This window comes from Amphiura filiformis, chromosome 6, assembly GCF_039555335.1.
Source record: "Amphiura filiformis chromosome 6, Afil_fr2py, whole genome shotgun sequence".
NCBI lineage: Eukaryota > Metazoa > Echinodermata > Ophiuroidea > Amphilepidida > Amphiuridae > Amphiura > Amphiura filiformis.
Window position 1 is genome coordinate 53,709,272 of NC_092633.1, and position 18,938 is coordinate 53,728,209.

The window sequence follows — 18,938 nt, forward strand, 5'->3', positions numbered from 1 at the left end:
ACATTAATCGCAAATTTAATCAAAATTACGTCAGATCCATGCGCAAACAACGATGCGCAGAAGAAAGTAAATAAACTTCGTCGTCACTCGTAAGTTGTGCCCTGAAATAACAGGAAAATAGGTTCTGAAATAATTTTCACTTTTTTACAAGTTTTGTGCAAATGTTATTTGAATATAGTTAAAGCATGTTGTGTATTCTTATTGGTATGATATTGAAGTATAGATACGATACATCGATTAAATTACCGTAAATTTTGTTTTCGGGTGCCAAATTATGCACCCCAACACATGATTATGATGATAGACAGTCACAAAACTAACATGACATGACAAGGGATAAACAAAGCCGGTTACGCAATTGGATCTAAACTGTCATGGTTCTAACTTAGCTTAATAAAAGTACGATGTAGGTATGCAGTGGCTTACCGTGGCCGCCCCTTCCCCGGGCCCGGGGGCTGAAGAAAATCCAATTTTGCTGCCCCTTCCTCAAGTCACACAACAGCCTGAAAAGGTTGCCCCAATTTTTTACGGTCGTTTAAAAAAGTAAAGCCGCCCCTCTTTTTGCCGCCCCTTCGTCTTCCCGCCGCCCCTTGATTTGGCGCCCCTGCTTTGACCCGGGGCTGGCGCCCCTAAAGCCCCCAAAAAAAATACATGTACACGCATGGCCATGGTATGCAGCCCAGGCCCAGGTGAATTCAAATTTGCCATCAAACTCTATCATTTTATAATTATATATCAAATTAAGGCCCTTGTGTAAAGAAAGATAAAACTGAAAACCTTTTTGTCATAGCACTTTCCGTAGCAAAGTTACATCTTGTCAAAGATTGACTTTCATCAAAAAAGATTCTGTTGGCAAAATCCCCAAAACTGCATTTCGGGGTGTTTCTAGATCTTAGTCTTATTATGATAGCAGCTTTTTTTAATGGAACTGCTATCAAAATCCCTCTAAAATTCCATGTGCGATTGTCTCATCACCATAAAAAAATCATATATTTGGGTCAAGTGAAGTATAGAAAACATATTTATGTAGGTTTCCTTGACCTACTTGTTCTTTTAAATTTCTATGTAAAATATATATTGTGTTCTAGGCGAATATGGTTGATTAACAAATGTGTTAATTAAGGTTTGCCTGGCATTACCTATGATGCTATGCCTTACTTGAGAGAATTCTAGCTTCGAATTTGCACACGATAGTTTTACGCATTCGATGCTAGAGTGCGTTGCTATCATTTTTCGGTCGGACAGCGGTGCAATGTTTTGCACCAAGGAGGTTATTTATTCTGTTAATGTTGAAATTGAAGTTTTTTCGATGAGTCAACTGTATCTTTTGAGCAAGATTTGCCTACTTTGGAAAGTCTAAAATTTTGCCGAAGTATAATTTTAGCAACATTTTTGATGCGATCGCCTGTCATGATCGGCTGTGTTTACTTCTGAACTTCCATTGCTTTACACAGTGTCATGCTTCAGCGAATCAGACTAGATTTTGAATGATAACAAAGCACTCTAGCATCGAAGGTGTAATCGTGTGCAAATTCAAAGACTAGAGTTCTTGAGTAATTCTAAAGTAAATGAAAGCATTCAAATTTTCGATGCTAGACTACAAAAAATGTACATGTTGCTATCATTTTTCGGTCGGACATCATTGACATTTTTTGCAACGGATGTTGTTTATTCTGTTAATGTTGAAATTTGGATGAAAGTTATTTTGATGAGTCAACTGTATCTTTTTGAGTAAAAAGTATTTGAGTATTTTGAGTAAACAGTCTAAAATTTTGTTGAAGTGCAATTTTAGCACTGATCACGATCACCGTTCGTGATCAGCTGTGTTTAATTTCCGTTGCTTTACATGGTGTCATGCTTCAGCGAATCGGACTAGATTTTGAATGCAAAGGTCTCTAGCCTCGAATGTGAAGCTATCGGTGAGCAAATTTGTGGCTGAACTTCTCAAGCAAGTCAGTGGGAATTAAATTTTGGATTTATGGGCTCCCTGCAGGGTCGTATGCATGGGTAACACTGATTTGCTCTGGCGATTTACCAGGAGAATCTAGGTTCTTTTAAGAAATTAAAATTCATCCTGAATCTGAACCCCTGGCACAAACCAAATGATGAGTTGATGATTAATGAAGCAAGCCCTCTACATGTAAATTATGTATTTATAAAATTAGTACTAGGGGTGTGCACCGGGCAGGGTATTTCCTGACCGGGTAATGTAATCTCGGGCAGGTACCTGTGAGCCAGTCCGAAAATCCCTGGCTTAATTAGTACAGGGGTCAAAAAAGGGTGATGTTTCGGATTCCTTTTTTCGTTTGACCGTGGCAACTTTTTTCTTAATTTCAGGAATCAAATGTTCATTTGCTTAAGGGGTACTACACCCCTGGCCAATTTTGTGCCTATTTTTGCATTTTTCTCAAAAATTATAGCGCATTGGTGACAAGTAAGATATATGATAGGGGCAAGGACTACAACTACTGCACTGAAAATTCAGCAACTCAAGGCAAGTAGTTATTGATTTATTGATCAAATATTGGTTTTCCCTCATTTTTGACTGTACATTGTAACTCCACAACTGTTGTCTGTGCTGAAATACAATTTCCAGTGCAGTAGTGGTAGTCTTTGTCCCTATATTATACATATCTTACTTGTCACCAATGCTCTATAATTTTTTGAGAAAAATGCAAAAATAGGCACAAAATTGGGCAGGGGTGTAGTACCCCCTTAATGAAAGATGAGGAATAGCTTGTGCTGCTGGCTACAGATAAGTTTAGTGCCCACTTTCCGCCCCCAGATGCTAGCATGTTACTGTCTTGTGGGAAAGCTCTCTCACAACCATCACAACAGTATAGTATTCGTACAACTAAAATTGTGCCGATATTGGATTTGTATTTCAGATTTGATTTTGTACATGAACAAGTGAGAACAATTATAAGGAGTGCCTTCAACATCATGACTACGAGTGCTGAAAGCGGTTGGAGTGTATGGGGTCATGAAATCAGGATGGCTTCACAGACAAAGTAAGTACCGGTATCAAGAATTACTAGGCACTAGCGGGACACCGGGCTTCACGCATGTCCCGCTAGATGAGTAAATGGAAGCGTTCACTAAAACAGTAATTACCGGTACTGAACAGGTAGAATCATTGAAAAGGTAAATTTTATTTATCTAAACCTGCCCCTCCTTAGGCCTATATTTCCTTTTTAGCTTACCTTATTTTTGCTTCCTTCCTTCCTCCCGTACCCTTACGATATTTATAGTCCCGTTATCCCATATCCCGTATTATATACCTCATACAGTGTTCGAAATAAGCACTTATCCTCTTGTCCTCTTGTCCAAAAATCACTGGGGACAACCATATTGAGTTATGTACTTATTCCCTGGACAACCACTATATTGTACCTCCAAAAGTATGACACATTTTGGGGACAACCTAGAATGTATTGAGGACAAGCAGAATTTATGCTTTAGTTATCCTCGGGATAACCTCCATATTTTCCTTATTTCGGACACTGACCTCATAGATTCCTGTCATTTGATTGGTTAAAATTAAATGAGAAACATGCGGTTGTGGACTTAACACAGTTTGGAAATAAGCTCTTCATTTTATACTGTTAAATTTGCCAAAATGATATATCTCCTTTAGAAAACATTAAAATATGTTATTAAAACATAAGTTGTGTGTGTATACTTTGTTCTTTTGGTTTTCCTTAAAAAATAGATGGTAGTCAACTGACCAACCTTTTCTTTTCAAGCCAAGTGAGGCCAAACATATATTTTTTTAGCCTTAAACTATGATGATGATGGTGATGATGATGACAATGATTGGAACAACAATGTCCTTGTAATATTGTGCTACTGGATCAGATGCTCTTAATTCAAAGCTTGCAGAAGAAAAAAGTAACATATATTGTATCTTGTGTATGTTTCTTTTCTTGTTTATCACAGGTGATTTCCTGCGTCGCTGGAAGCGTAGTTTCTGTGTACTACACAATGATGGCAGATTTATTTATTACACCAATGAGTCACAAAGAGAAGTTGAGGGAACTCTTAATTTATTCAATTTATATTCAATAAAGGTAAAGAAATGCCTGTTCTTTGTTTTGTTTAATGTTATTGATATAATTACATATAAATAAGAACCAATTGGATTTGATGAGACTTAACATGATATGGAAAGCTATTTTGTCATTTTTTGATGTTTTTTATAATAAAAAGATCCAGTCAAATATTCATGTTTCCCAGATTTTGACATTTTTTGACATTCTGAACGATAGACACACTTGCCCTTGAATAAATGTTGAATAAATACTGTTTTACATGGTTTTTACACGAGCATATCTAGCTGATAATTTTGTTTTGTCTCTGGGTTCCCTCAGGAAGCCCTTATTTGTAAGACTAATCTTCTCAATAAATTTCATTATTATGTCTTCAGAATCTTGCATTCTATACCTTTGTACATAACCTGGCTGTCCGATAAATTTGTGTATCGGTGTCCGATAAATTTGTGTATCGGTCTGTAACCTCTTCATAGAGTGCATAGTTCATATACTTTATATGCAAAAGTCACCATGTATGACAGCGTTCAAGCTTTGACTTGCGTTTGGCGGACAGAATGGTGGAAACTTAAAGTGAAAGATATCCTACTTAAAGGAACATTTTCTAGGGTGAAATTTTGTGTAGAAACTGAATCTGACATAAAAAATGCATAATTATCAACTTGAAAAATTTCCCCATAGCACTGTACAGCCAAATATTTCTTCCTGAAGTCCCCAAATTGGAGAAAAAAAAAAAAAAAAAAAAATAAGTCCTTCAAAATGGGGATACTCAGGGCTAAACAAAAACATGTTGCTCTAGAGGGAGGCATTGGTAAGGGCAACATGTCTTTTGTTTAGCCTCAAACCTCCCAATTTTGAAGGAATTTTTTTTGCAAAATCTGTGACTTTTTTCACGCCCTCAAAATCCTTAGGGGTGGGGGTAGCATTTTGCAAGTTATTTTATATTCTGTAGATCTAGCTTACTTGTTTGTTATATCACCATTTCGCTAATGAAATACTGAGCAAATAAACACTTAAAGCATCCCTATAGCTCATACCATTGTGGAGATATGGCGTTTTCAAATTGAAAATGATCACGAATATTGTATATTTTCTAAATCAATTGTCACCCGAACCCTCAAGTTTCTACCCTGCTACAAAAATAAAGAAATATATGGATCCCATTCAATGCTTTTAATTGTACCCTTGTTACACAATTAGAATAGAAAATTAGGCACTATTTGATAGTTTTCATGTTCATATACTCACAGGAAATCTGCAAGTCAAAATTTTGTCACCCCAAAATGGCCATTTTCGCCAAAATCGAACAAAAATGATTTTTCTCAAAATCTATAAAAGATAGGGAGTTTTAAGTGCCAAAATCTGAAACTAGATGACATTTTACCCTTGAAACATATAATCATTCAAGAATTTTGGTTCTTTTCACCCCTAAATACTTTTTTCACACGTGTGTCCGTAAGCGTAAGTCAAATCTTGAAGCTGTCGTATGTCTCTTTTGGTGTGTTTTATTTGACCAAATATCACATTTTCCGCAAAAAAAAACAAAAACATTTTTGACCAAAGATAACATTTTTGACCAAAAATCACATTTTTGACCATAAATCACGTTTTTGACCAAAAATCATATTTTTGAGCAGAAATCACATTTTTAATTTTTAACAAAATTACATTTTCTACTAAAACTAATTTTTTTGCTAAAAATCATGTTTTTGACCAAAAAAAGATTCTGAAGACATATGAGCAAGGTTTTTAAGTCAAGTCAACACATACATAAATGACAGCCAGTGAAAAAATTTCACTGACTATCCAGGATTTAAACCTGAGACCTTCGGATCACCGAAGCTTCTTGGATGAGAAGATGATAGAGGGCGGGTATTGAACTGAAGGCCTATAGATAATAACATCACTGCTCTTCTCCATCTGACTTATTAGCTCAGTTGGTAGAGCATCGGTCCGTGATCCGAAGGTCCCAGGTTCAATTCCTGAATAGTCAGTGAAATTTTTTCACTGGCTGTCATTTATGTATGTGTTGACTTGACTTAAAAACCTTGCTCATATTTAATTTACCACATAGATTAAACTTTATTTCTCCGATTCTGAAGACATAATAATGATAAAATTGGACGGATACTTTCGCATGATACCTGAATTTATCGATCTCGCTAGAGTTTTCAAATATCACGCTAGACTTTGTCTCGCCTGATATTTGAAAACTCTAGCTCGACCGATAAATTCAGGTATCATGCTCAATCCGTCCAATTTTATATCAATATTAGTTCAGACATGATATGAAGTTTTTAACCATTGGTCTTTGTTGTTCAGTTTTATTTGTGATCTGTATGTCAAACCATGTTTGTATCATCATTTGTGTGTACATTTCAATAGGTTGGTCATGAGGTACCAGAAACACCACCAAGCAATCATTCAACAGAGAGCCTATTTCAAGTGAAGACACCAGAAAACATTATTGTCTTCTGTGCCGACTCACGTGATGATGCAGAAGCATGGAAAGTATCCATGTTTGAAGCTAAACAAGCTAATGTGAGTAAATTTACTAATCTTGTAGTAACACATACATAAGAAAGAATTAACAGTTTAACCAACCCAAAGTGTTACAATTAAACATGACAACAAATAAACACAATTCCCGACCGGCACACAACCCAACTTGAAAAAAAAGCAAGGGAATGTGCCGGCATGGGAATCGAACCCACGACCTTCCGAACTCTAGACGGACGCCTTATCCATTAGGCTACCAGCTCCCACTGATAAGCGGTGGTTAAAGCTGGGTCTAATGTTATAGCAGTCATGGTATACAATACACACAAACAAATATTACGCAAGTACACAAGTGAAGGAGATCATTACTGATGCTTAATCGTTTCCCCAGTATAATTATAAGTAAAGTAGGTAATGGGGATACGATCCTGCACAAGAACAAATAAACACAATGGGGAGCGATTGCTCGCTACAAGAGGAAACTGAATATATTTAATAAGAAAGAATTAACAGTTTAACCAACCCAAAGTGTTACAATTAAACATGACAACAAATAAACACAATTCCCGACAAATAAACACAATTCCCCATTGTGTTTATTTGTTCTTGTGCAGGATGCGTATCCCCATTACCTACTTTACTAACACATACATGTAAAATCTTCATTGGGAATTTAAAATAAATAACTCAAAAGGTTTTCTTATCAACAAACAATGTAACAAAATTACCATCACTGGATCATCTGACAAGGATTGCCCAAACATCTCAGGACAATAGAGTCAGTGGAATGTGCAAAAGTGGGGGAAATGCTGCACCGAGTTAGGGGAAGGGGTAAACATTACTTGGCTACCAATTACTTAATCAAAATTTTTGAGCAGTCTGGGGAATCCGGGCAAAGATGTAATTTGACAAATGCATTCATTATCATCACACTATTGACATTGCAAAAGACAGGGGCGTAGTTACTGTTTGATGAGGAATTGGACTCGACCAGTGGCCCAGTTTATTGTTGTCTTCTATGTTCTGGCAATGTTAGCAGTCTGCTTATGGTATAAGTTCTTTGATCAGTTTTGGCCCTGATGTGGCTGTGAGCCCAGAATGTCAGTGCACATTTCATTGGATGCAGCTTAAAACAGTAGCGTTTGCTCACCGCTAACGTACACCAACTTAAAGACACTGCATAGATGCTCGAGCAAAACAGCTGCCTCAAAAAATGTACTTAATAGCCTTAGGTAAGATTTTGAAAAACTGGTATTGAATACTGTGCCTGTGATGTTAATATTTGATATCATATAACAGACCCAGCCAAGGACAGCGCCATATACAGCAAGTTACAGCAATGCTCCACCTGTCTACTCGGATGCTCCACCTCCGTACGCTGCTGCTGTTGGTCATCAGACAGTAACAACCACAACAACGTATCCCAATGGGCGACGAGTAGTGGTTCGTCGGAATGGAACCACTCCACACAATGGGGTGTATCCCATGCAGACAGCAGCATATAGTTACCCTGGACAGACTGTTTATACAACGTATGGAGCACCTACAGCTGCTGGGGCTGTGCCTGGACAAAGTGAGTAGCAATATTAACCCCATAGCGCTAATGCCTTAAGTTACAGTGCAGCGGTTTATATTTACAAAATGACTTTTTTTTTTCCAATACCTTTATTTTCATGAAATGTTCATATTTCCATAAATGGGTAAAAGGCTTTTTTCTTTTAAAGTAACTTCCAAAAGTGCTTATTTTTACCATACCAAAAAATTGGGAATTTTCAAGTTTATACACCTCTGTTACAGTGCCCCTGATTGGTTAATTACATATTCTTTAGTTCACCTCAAATTTGGTAGTGACGTTAATGCCTTTTCGCGGTTGCGCTACAAGCGTGCTGACAAGCCGCCCTTGTACGTGTGCATGTACACTCTGCGAGATTGACTTTATGTGCACTAATTGATACTGCGCCCAGCGAAATGCGCACCTACATCACTACCGAACTTGAAGCGAACCGCTGTATAGTCGTGAGTAACCAATCAAAATAATAATGCTTTTAAATCTGGTAGCCATTTCTAGCTTAATTCCCTTAAGCCCTACTGACTCTTCTTACCATATCTCTGATTGGCTCAATACATCGATTTAGCCCTCTTTGTAACCAATCAAACTACAATGTAGTTATTAGAGGCTGTGATAGTTCGGCTTGTAGTACCCATGTGGTCAATAAAAAAGCCACAGTTTTTACAGCGTGACACATTCATGTATGTGCAATGTGCCGGGACATTTAATAGGACCAAAATTCTGCCGTGTTTGTCACACTGATGGGGACAATATTGTACTTACTCAGCATTTGCATGGTAAACTGCCTTTTAGTATGAGCATGTTTAAGCAATGAAAAAAAAACACAATTTTATTCTTTGTGTCTTTATAAACTGCTAAGATCTCTATGCATGATAGTAATGGCAAACCTTGATTATGCATTTTCTCTCTAAAATGCCATTAATTCAATGCATAATACAGGTTCTTCATTATTTGTTGCCATGCATGATAACAATTCAATATTTGGAGTTTGTAAGCATGCACATATGCTTGATAAACACATTGGTTTGTGGGCAAAAAGAGCTTTGCATTTAAATTAATTTTCTTGCTGTATGTGTTTCTTTTCTGGTTATACTTGCATATAGAGTATGTGTTGCACAGGAATGTTATGTGCCTCTATACGCCGTAGAAGTGACGTCATAATCGGATTATCTATCATAGCAATAGATAAATACAATTTTTGAATAGATCGCCCTGCACTACAAGCAGATTACTCTAATCACCTGTGTATGTCAGCAAACAGATTAAAAACAATACCGCTCTTTTCAAAGATACTTATCTTACAGGTGCAAGTGATCAACCTTTCTTTGACATCTATGGTTCAATGCATCGGTACCATGTGAATGTTGTAGTGAAGGGCGATATAGATAATTGTATTAATCTATTGCGTAACTACATCACTTCTACGGCGTATAATCCTAGAAACCAATCTGTTATGTTGGTATTATACATTATGAATCTCAAAAAATGTTACAATACAAAGAAAATTATTAAATCTATATAAGGGCTTTGTTTACCCGCCTCCTATGTTAGTAGGGAGCAGAATAGTTACCTAACACAATGGCTTATTATTCCATCCAATTTAAGCATCGACATCCAAAGATTATGTGACCTGATATCATGAAATGAGTGTAAAGTCGCAAGTTAGTAGTTTTAAGACGATATGGCTATTTTGTTGGTGGTCTTTGTTTCACATGCACATGTTCAAGCCAATAGTATGTCTGTATGTCCTCTGAATGGGGCCACAATGGGTCATTTGCGAAGGACATACTACTGGCTTGTACAGGTGCGCGATAAACAAAGAACATCAATTCAGCAGCCAGTCTTGAAACTACCAACTTGCGACTTTACACTGAATTTGTGACAGCAGGTCACATATGGTGATTTATATAAAGTAGAGAAAATCCTAGTGGGTCCATGGCATGGTGTAATACAGCTTGAATTACATGTCATGTGGCATGATGTATAGAAATAAGGCCAGGTGAATTTTGGCATGTCCCATTAAGGTGGTACTTCACTCCCTGATAAATTTGTGACTATTTTTGCATTTTTCTCAAAAAATAATAACACACTGGTAACAAAAGTTATGTATATTATAGGGGCAAGGAATCCAGTTACTACACTGGAATTTTAGTGACTCTAGTGACTCTTGTGACAAGCAGTATGTTATTTATAATAAGAAAAGAGGTACATGTACCGCTAGAATGTACCTCATTTCTTAAAACATATATAATGAGCCAGTTGTCTTGAATCACTGAAGTAATTGGATTCCTTGCCCCTGTGTAGTTATTTTTTGAGAAAAATACAAAATTAGTCACAAAATTTATCAGGGGTGTAGCACCACCTTAAATTGACTGTCACTATAAAACAAAAGCTCTAAATCACACCGAAAAAAGACATGTTTGACATCATGCTACACCCCCTAATGAACAAATATTTTTTGATATCCCATTGTAGTCGGAAAAAGATTCAAAATTGTAACATGTTTTCAGATGACTCATTGATTCTATGCACAATACTAATTTGCTTTATTTTCTGCGACTAATCTGGTTGTGGGTGTGAGACACAAATGATGCATTTTTGGTTCAGTGTCAGTGGTGATTCTCTGCTGAAATTGTCAGATCCTGCTTCAAGATTTGTCCCTGTGACCATTTGCTGCAAATAATTTTGGCACAGTAGAAAACGCTGCCACAAAATAGTCAGTTGGTGTGTCACAACAGCAAAAGGCATGCAAAACGTCACAATTCTATAAAACTGGAAATTTTAGTGCAGGTATTTTTTGTGCTTTGCCATTTTTGACCAGTTTTACTTGTTTTTAACTCTGCAATTCTAAGCTTGCTGACATCAATCTTTACACAAAAAGGAATGTATTTGCACATATCTATTTTCGCAGTAGCTGCTTTGAATGCAAATGTCATAATAGAGGCCGTCAGCCTTTCGCCATCTTGTAGGCACAAATGATCTGTGTGTTCATGCGTCGGACACTACGCGCAGGGCGCAGCTTGCCACGCAGCTGTTATCGCGCACCAACGCGGTGATTTTGCTGTTCACGCATGGAGATCGAACGACCATCACAGCGTGTACCCACAAGATGGCGGCATATGACGTCACGCTGACGGCCTCTATTGTGATCTCACTGAATTAAATGCCAAGATATCATGATGTGTCATATTTCTTTTGCTTATTTTTGCACGATCATTTTTCTGGTTTTAACACGTCCTTTGCTTTTGAATTGTTTGTGTGTGTGTGTACATAGACTATCAAGTGACACAGACCTACTACTACAACTGATCCTGATTATTATGATCTTCAGCTGTAAGTTCTCTTCTCTTTCACATAGTTTAAAATACATGACCAGATTCCTTATGGGGCCACCTGCACAGGTACACTGTTGCCAAGGTACTTGGTTGGTACTGTGCAGTGCCAGGGTAGTATGTATGTATGCAGTAGCAGCATTGGTACTGTGTAGGTACTCTGTGTGTACCAGCCCGGTACCTTGGCGATGGTGTACCTGTGCAGGCAGTTTACTTCTGGGACTGTTAAACATAAAAAATATCAAGTTTTAATCATTTGCCGTAAAATGTATATTATACCGCAAATTAAAAAAAAATTATTGGATATCAGAAGGACATTCTTCGTATTCAGAATGCAATTTGATATGTCTGATGTGCTCTTATGTCCCACAAAAATTACTGTCCAAACGTTCATACCTCATCCCTTAAGTTGCAAGTCAAACAAAAATCAGCAAAAAGATGGATGCAGTCAGGCCAATTTGGGCAAGCTGACAATGTTTATAACCTATTGGATTGTATTTCTTTATGGATTATAGACAAACATCCTGTAGAGTGTCTATAGTGTATGTATGTGCATGACAGCATGGCATTTTATTTCTGATTCTATTTCTGATACTTTTAAGGATGGGTAACTGTGGGCAAAAGCATGACAGGTATATAGACTATATTGATATGTCTTATTTGTCACACTCTCTCTTACTCTCTCTCATTCACCCAACTCATTAATTCATACAGGTTTTTTATATCAAGTAACGCTACCAACCTTTACATCATACTAAATACCTGCAAAAGTGTCTCTGTATTGTATAATTTGAAAGAGTGTATTATAACATTGCCCTACTAATTTATGTGAATGTTTTTGTTAATTTGTGCAGATCACCAAACCATAATCTATCAGCAACAGCATCGAGACAACACCGGTGATGCGGTTTTAGGTGTAGCTGCTGGGGCAGCAATAGGTAGCATGATGATGATGCCATTACTCTTCTGGTGATTTACAGTATTGTCTAAACAAATTTTTAAGTCATTCCAAGGTTTATTTATTTATTTACTGTATTCTGCCTAATTAACACCCTTCACTATTAAGTGCCCCTACACAAGTTTTGAATGGCAACTCTCTAAGTGCCCTCTTTTCAGTGCACCTGTATAAACCTGTATGGTTTGATTTTATGATTTTAATAAGTGCCCCTGAAAATTACTGACATAAGCACCCAAGGTGGTAATTAAGTCAAATATAGTAATTCTTTATATTGGATGGCTCTTTTAATACATAGGTACTGGTCTCCCAAGAAGTCCAGAGTTGAAGTGTCTTTGTAAATTGAAGTAATAAGTAAATTGGAGTAATAAGGTTTGAAGTGGGAAACTAACTTTTATGTGAAATATTATTGACCATTTTCCTGAAATCTTTTGCAAAAGAAATCCAATTCATATCATTATATTGTCCATGTGTACCTACCCTCCACTATTTGATCATGTACATTAATGATTTTATTAAGATATAGGTTTGGTTTCTCTTCAAAGGATTTTGAGAAATGGTTGACTGATCCTACTGTAAAGATGGTTTCAAGGTGGATCTCAACGTTAATGTGCACTGGCTGCCCTGGGTAAAAATTAAAATTTGTTCAAATATGATTTTCATAACTAAGTAATTGTGATTTTCATGAAAAATGATGAAAATTACTAGGATCATCAATGTAGGATTACAACCCTGCCAGGGGGCTTGCAAGTTTTACCTTTTCTGTTTTTAAGCTGCCTTTCTAATTTGCAGGTTTCAGATAGAGATGGTAATACATTGTTAAAAATAATTCAATTTCCAAGGGATTTATAGCATATTCTACATTTATACCAATCACTACAGCATGAGATACAAGCCCTTGATATCATCACTTAGTGCTTGGAATCAACTGTTACATACTATGTTTCTATATAAAAGAAATGTGTCATTGTAAGTTTGAGTGTACCATATTTATACATACACAGAATTCTTAAGCAGGTCATTGTTGAAAGGTGAAGAGGTAATTATTGTATAATATCAATATGAGAAAGGGCTTGACCTCATAGATTGCATGTAGCCCAATTTGCCAGTAAGCATTTGTTATCATCACAAGCGCAGTCCATCAGTGTTGCCAGTCTTCATGAAATTTCCTGATTTCAGGAAATTTTACTCGGATGATCTTGTACAAATGTACAGGCAAAGTACATTTTTCAGGAAATTTGTTGCCATTTCAGGATTTTTTTACAACACTGATTGGCTCTGGTCCATGGTTTTTATTATCTGTTCCAGCTTCGATGACACCTGTCACTTTCAAGGAGGTATTAGCATAATTTGATGAGACAGGTGCCCTGTTCAATTTTTAACCAATCAAGCCTGTAGTTGTAGTGTTTACACTACTCCGTTGATCAAGTAACAGCAGGAGTGTAAACATAACACGGACTGAAGACGATGCATGGCATGTGATGGTGTTGCAAGCTGGAAAGGTTAGCTTATGTCAAAATGACAGATTCGACAAATAATTTGTAGAAAAGCTTTACATTCCAAGTACTTTACTTTTTGTAACTATTATAACTATTTATTTCTAAATGTGCTTCATCAATTCTATAACGTTCTTGGTAAATATTTAAATGTCCTTTGTTGGTTTTTAATATTCCTTCCATGGTAAAAAAAGAATTATGTGACTATATATGTATTATATTAATTATGCTTTATCATACACTGCAGGTGTAACAGAAATGTTAATATATTATATATTTATTTAAAAAATGTAATTGTGGTATTCAACCAAATTAGTGCCCTCCATATGATTATCGACATAAACTTTTCTAACTTAACCAATTTAAGTGACCCATATGCACTTTTTAAGTCTGCAGGGGTAGGAAAGAGGCAATATTAAGTACCATAAGTAAAAAATGCCATATTTTGGCACTTATTTCTGGCAAGCAGTATCAGTTTGAGATGGCCATCTGGCATCGGCACTGTATAGGTACATGAGATCACATGATTGTAATTCATAGTATTTGTGTTGAGCAGCAACATAGACTGAAACTCTGTCACATTGACATTAGCTAGCATTTCCAGCTTGCCACAACATCCAGGTTCTTTCATTCAGCATAGTGTTTACACTCCTCCGGTGGTAAAATGACAGCAGATTGGGTGGTCATGTGACTGGAGGAGTTTAAACACAAAGCGAAATGAAGACGATGTGATGGTGTCATAAGCTGGAAAGGTTAGCTAATGTCAAAATGACAGAGTTGAATATCAGTCTACATGCTGCTAACACATTGTATAATACATAATTATGTGTATATGCTTATAACTTATTAATGTAAGCAGACTCTTAACCAGGGTGCTCAATGTATCCCCCCCCCCCCCCTTTGACAAAAAGGTCTACTTTTCACAGCAAAATGTTAAAATGTACCCAAATGTCTAAATTACAAAAAAAAAAATTGAAGGGACCACTTTTTCCATTTTTAGGGGTTAAGCCCACTTTATGGATGTAATTGGTTTGGGAAAAAGGTCTTTTTGCAAATTCTGCCCCCTCCCCACCTAAAATCCTGGCTATGCCACTAGCTATGGGGCTGAATGTAAGTGATTTATACTATAGTCTAAATTCTTGCCTTCTAATGTAATTGCATTGAAAATATAAAATTTACAGTCAATGTGAGTACAAATCTTAGGAATCCAATGTAAATAGGGCTCTGTGGTAAAAACCAATGGATTAATCATGAAGAGGTAATTAGGTAATATCCCATGACGAATATAACTAAAGCGATACAAAGCAATGCACAGCCCTATAGAGGCCGTCAGCGTGACGTCATATGCCGCCATCTTGTGGGTACACGCTGTGATGGTCGTTCGATCTCCATGCGTGAACAGCAAAATCACAGCGTTAAATGCGTGATAACAGCTGCGTGGCAAGCTGCGCCCTGCGCGTAGTGTCCGATGCATGAACACGCAGATCATTAGTACCCACAAGATGGCGAAAAGCTGACGGCCTCTATTGTTATCATGTATCGATCGAATTCTGAGGTCTTCCACAAAAGCTTCCAACACGAAACTGTCTCACTTTTGTGTCCTAATTCATGAAAAAGTAGTTAAATTTAAATTATTTTGATTACTTGATTTCAAAGAATGTAACTAGCACTGCAGCTGTATACTGTAAACAACTTTCTGACCCTAATGTATTGAACCCGGAAGTGAAGCCGTGTAATTGATTACAATATCTGTGGGAGACCTGGATTTCTGCACAAGGTATGAATAAATGGGGCTTCCTATCTCTTAAGTTATATTCATCTCAGGTAATAACAAATTAAGAATATGGGGAGTGTCAACCTAAGGTCATTATAATGCAAAATCTTAAAAATAAATTGTGTGCAATTTTTTAAAACCTAAGATTTTGGCATATTTGTAATGTTAAGGTGGTACGAAAGGCAAAATCAAGTTGCTCTGATTGAGATTAAAATTGACTTGTTGCAGAGAGATATGCAAAATAATCTTAATTCCAAAATTTGAGCCAAATCGGACAAACGGTTTTTGAGATATTGCTGTTGAAAGATTCTTTGTATTCTATTGTTTTTGCCAATATATTGATGAAGTTAATGAGGAAAATTGGCAAAATGTGCTCATTAATATTAATTTTTGCCAATATTTTCCCAATATTTTATGAATAAACCTTCATACTACTTTTACCTTTAAGAATTTTGACCTGACACTTTGCCAATATGTCTCTATGACCTAAACCTTTAACATGTGATTTTCCCGCCCATCTAATTTGCATATTTGCATAATTAATTAGCCTTAAGTATAATGCTAATTAATTATGCAAATATGCAAATTAGATGGGCGGGAAAATCACATGTTAATGTTTTAGGCCATAGAAACACATTGGCAAAGTTTCATGTCAAAATCATATAAAATAAAAGTTAAGTAGTATGAAGGTTTATTCATAAGATATTGGTATAATATTGGCAAACATGAATATTCATGAGCACATTATGCCAATTTTCTTCATTAACTTCATCAATATATTGGCAAAAACAATAGAATACAAAGAAACTAAAAACATGTATATCTTGACAACCGTATGTCCGATTTCCTTCAAACAAAAACTATTTTGCTCAATGTATTTAGCTTAACTTATTCAATCTATTCAAATGGTTCTAAATTCAGTTTCTGTTTTCCAGAAACATCGTTTCGAACCCCCTTAAGTGTTCCAACAATACATGTAATTGGAATTGGCCAAATTGGTTGTATCTAGCAGAATATGACTGCAGATCCGTCGGATTACGCTTTTCAATGGGAAATGAACTTTGCTGCTTGGATGATGTCACAATGAGGTTAGCATTTATTCTGTATTGAAAAGCGTGTTCCGACGGATCTGCACTTTGCCGGCCTCCTAGGGGGCCTAAATATTTTACAAAAATGATAATTAATCAGAAAAGATGATTAAATTATACTACTTTAAATAATTGATTACATCTTGCATAACGTTGATGTTAATATACATCACATGTACAAACCAAAGTATATTGTTTTCTATCAAATTATTAAAGAATCAAATTCTATTATTGTTCAAATTTTTTAATTCTGTACTAATCATGGAATTGATTTAATAGTAAAATCAAATTAAACCAAGATAACATGTATTTAACAAAAGTGTACAAATACACCTTTATTGCCAGACGATGGTGGACTACATTATTCAATGTGGCAACAGCCAAAAGCGTAAACAAAACAGACAATATGGCGGCAACACTGCCTGCACGATGGGCGCTTAATTATTTTTCCCGGAGCCAAGATCCGTTTTAGCTCTATTGGCGGGTGGCCCCATTACAGAAAAAACAAGCACAAAATATATTTCCCAGTGCAATATATACATTTTCACATGAAAATAAATAATTTTAAATTCAAAGAAAAAAGAAGAAGAAAAATTTTTAATCACCGCCGGGGAAGAGAATCGATCTCGGGACATTATGCGTGGGAGGCGAGCTAAGTAACCACTACACTACGTATTCTCATTGACAAACGTAGGGGAAATTTTCAGTATATATCGTAACATATAAATGCGTTATTCATACAAAAAACTCAAAAAACAGTACTTACAATGAGGTTCACTGGCGAACCTCAAGCGGATTTAGACTGATAAAATAGTGCTTAATAACATACGTACAGTTTTGGAATAATTTGAGACATTTTTGTGTTTACGTGTAAAACCAATGACAACGTCAAAATTGAGCCAATCTTGGCCGGCCCCCCCTGTTTATTGCTGTGTTATGTATTTCTTTTGTCAAACTGAGCAGCCACAACAACAAAAGATGTAAGATAATAGTGGACATAATCTATTTCAATCTGGTATTGCATGTGATGGATCAGTTGATACTCCACCCCTAATAACCCCTGATCATCAATAGCTTACAGTGAGAGCGCCATCTAGAAATAAGTAGCTACATCTACCTTTTTTTCAGTAGTCGCAGCTTCAGGCAATTGATTGGATCTCTACATGTCCCAAAGGGAAACCATTAACTGCAACACATCCCAAAAAGTAATTACCCCCTCTTTATTACGAGAATAACTCAAAATATATGCATCCAATTTTAAAACTGAAATAGCAAAAAGAAACCAATTTTCGTTATGTGAATTTTTTGATACATTTGTCTGGGTAGCTCAAAATTTGTGATGCTGACAGCTCGAATGAAAAAAGATGCAGAATCGGAAGTTGCACTAAAAAGTTACTGAAATCAGTGTACCATTACATGCTCTACATGACCCGTGGTGACCAGTGACGAACAGACACTCGAGCAACAAAAGCAACATTTTCAATGGGTTTAAGTGAAACTTTACATCTGCATCTTTTGTATTCAGATGGTCACCATGGCAACATATTTTGGCCTATTAAGACAAATGAGGCATCAAAATTTGCAAAACAACCGACTTCTATTTCAGTTTTACAATTGGATGCATAGAATAGATTTTGAGTTATTGCCTCATAATGGGGGGGGGGGGTATTGCTTTTGGGGATGTGTCAATTATATTTAAACAAACTATCACCTGACTTTACCTCCATAAACTTAACTTTATAACTCAGCCTTATAAAAAGAGAAAATATCTTGTCTTCAATAAAAAAATTCTTTCATATTTTATTTTATTGATGCACACATGATCGCGTTTGGTGGGAATTATATTTAGGCATGTATTTGAAAATGTACAATTTTTGAAAGGAAATGCTGAAAGAATTCAACTGAATCAAAATGTAGCCTTGTTGAATTTGAGGAAGCATGTGTGACGTGTCATGTCAAAAGGAGACACTTTTGGGCAGGTTATCAATTTTGAGGTTTTTACAAATCTTAGATATAGAGATATTTTGCTCCACAACGCCGTTTTCCCCAATGAAATCGGACATTCGTAAGGGAAGATATTGAGTTTGTAAGTTAATGGTATTATAAAATTGGAAATTGAGATATCGGCCTTTAAAAAATATTATTGACAATGTTGAGAGTAGGAATTACCTTGAA

At 36.3% G+C, this 18,938-nt stretch overlaps 1 protein-coding gene and 1 long non-coding RNA gene across 3 annotated transcripts; both read left to right on the plus strand.

Annotated features, from left to right (window-relative positions):
* The first annotated feature begins 41 nt into the window (after positions 1 to 41).
* On the plus strand, positions 42 to 13,001 carry LOC140155616 (pleckstrin homology domain-containing family B member 2-like). 2 transcript variants are annotated; one of them, XM_072178530.1, is made up of 7 exons: positions 42 to 89; positions 2,889 to 3,011; positions 3,940 to 4,070; positions 6,435 to 6,590; positions 7,848 to 8,121; positions 11,393 to 11,451; positions 12,305 to 12,422. In XM_072178530.1, the coding sequence occupies exons 2-6, from the start codon at positions 2,984 to 2,986 to the stop codon at positions 11,425 to 11,427; spliced, it is 624 nt and encodes a 207-aa protein (XP_072034631.1). In that variant the 5' UTR covers positions 42 to 89; positions 2,889 to 2,983; the 3' UTR covers positions 11,428 to 11,451; positions 12,305 to 12,422. The 2 variants fall into 2 exon arrangements, with proteins under 2 accessions (XP_072034631.1, XP_072034630.1); XM_072178529.1 differs by lacking the exon at positions 11,393 to 11,451 and having other exon boundaries at positions 12,305 to 13,001.
* Positions 13,002 to 13,010: 9 nt separating this feature from the next.
* Positions 13,011 to 16,950, plus strand: LOC140155618 (uncharacterized). The gene is made up of 2 exons (XR_011859408.1): positions 13,011 to 15,845; positions 16,636 to 16,950. It is a non-coding gene; the product is annotated as an uncharacterized lncRNA (long non-coding RNA).
* The last annotated feature ends 1,988 nt before the right edge of the window (positions 16,951 to 18,938 follow it).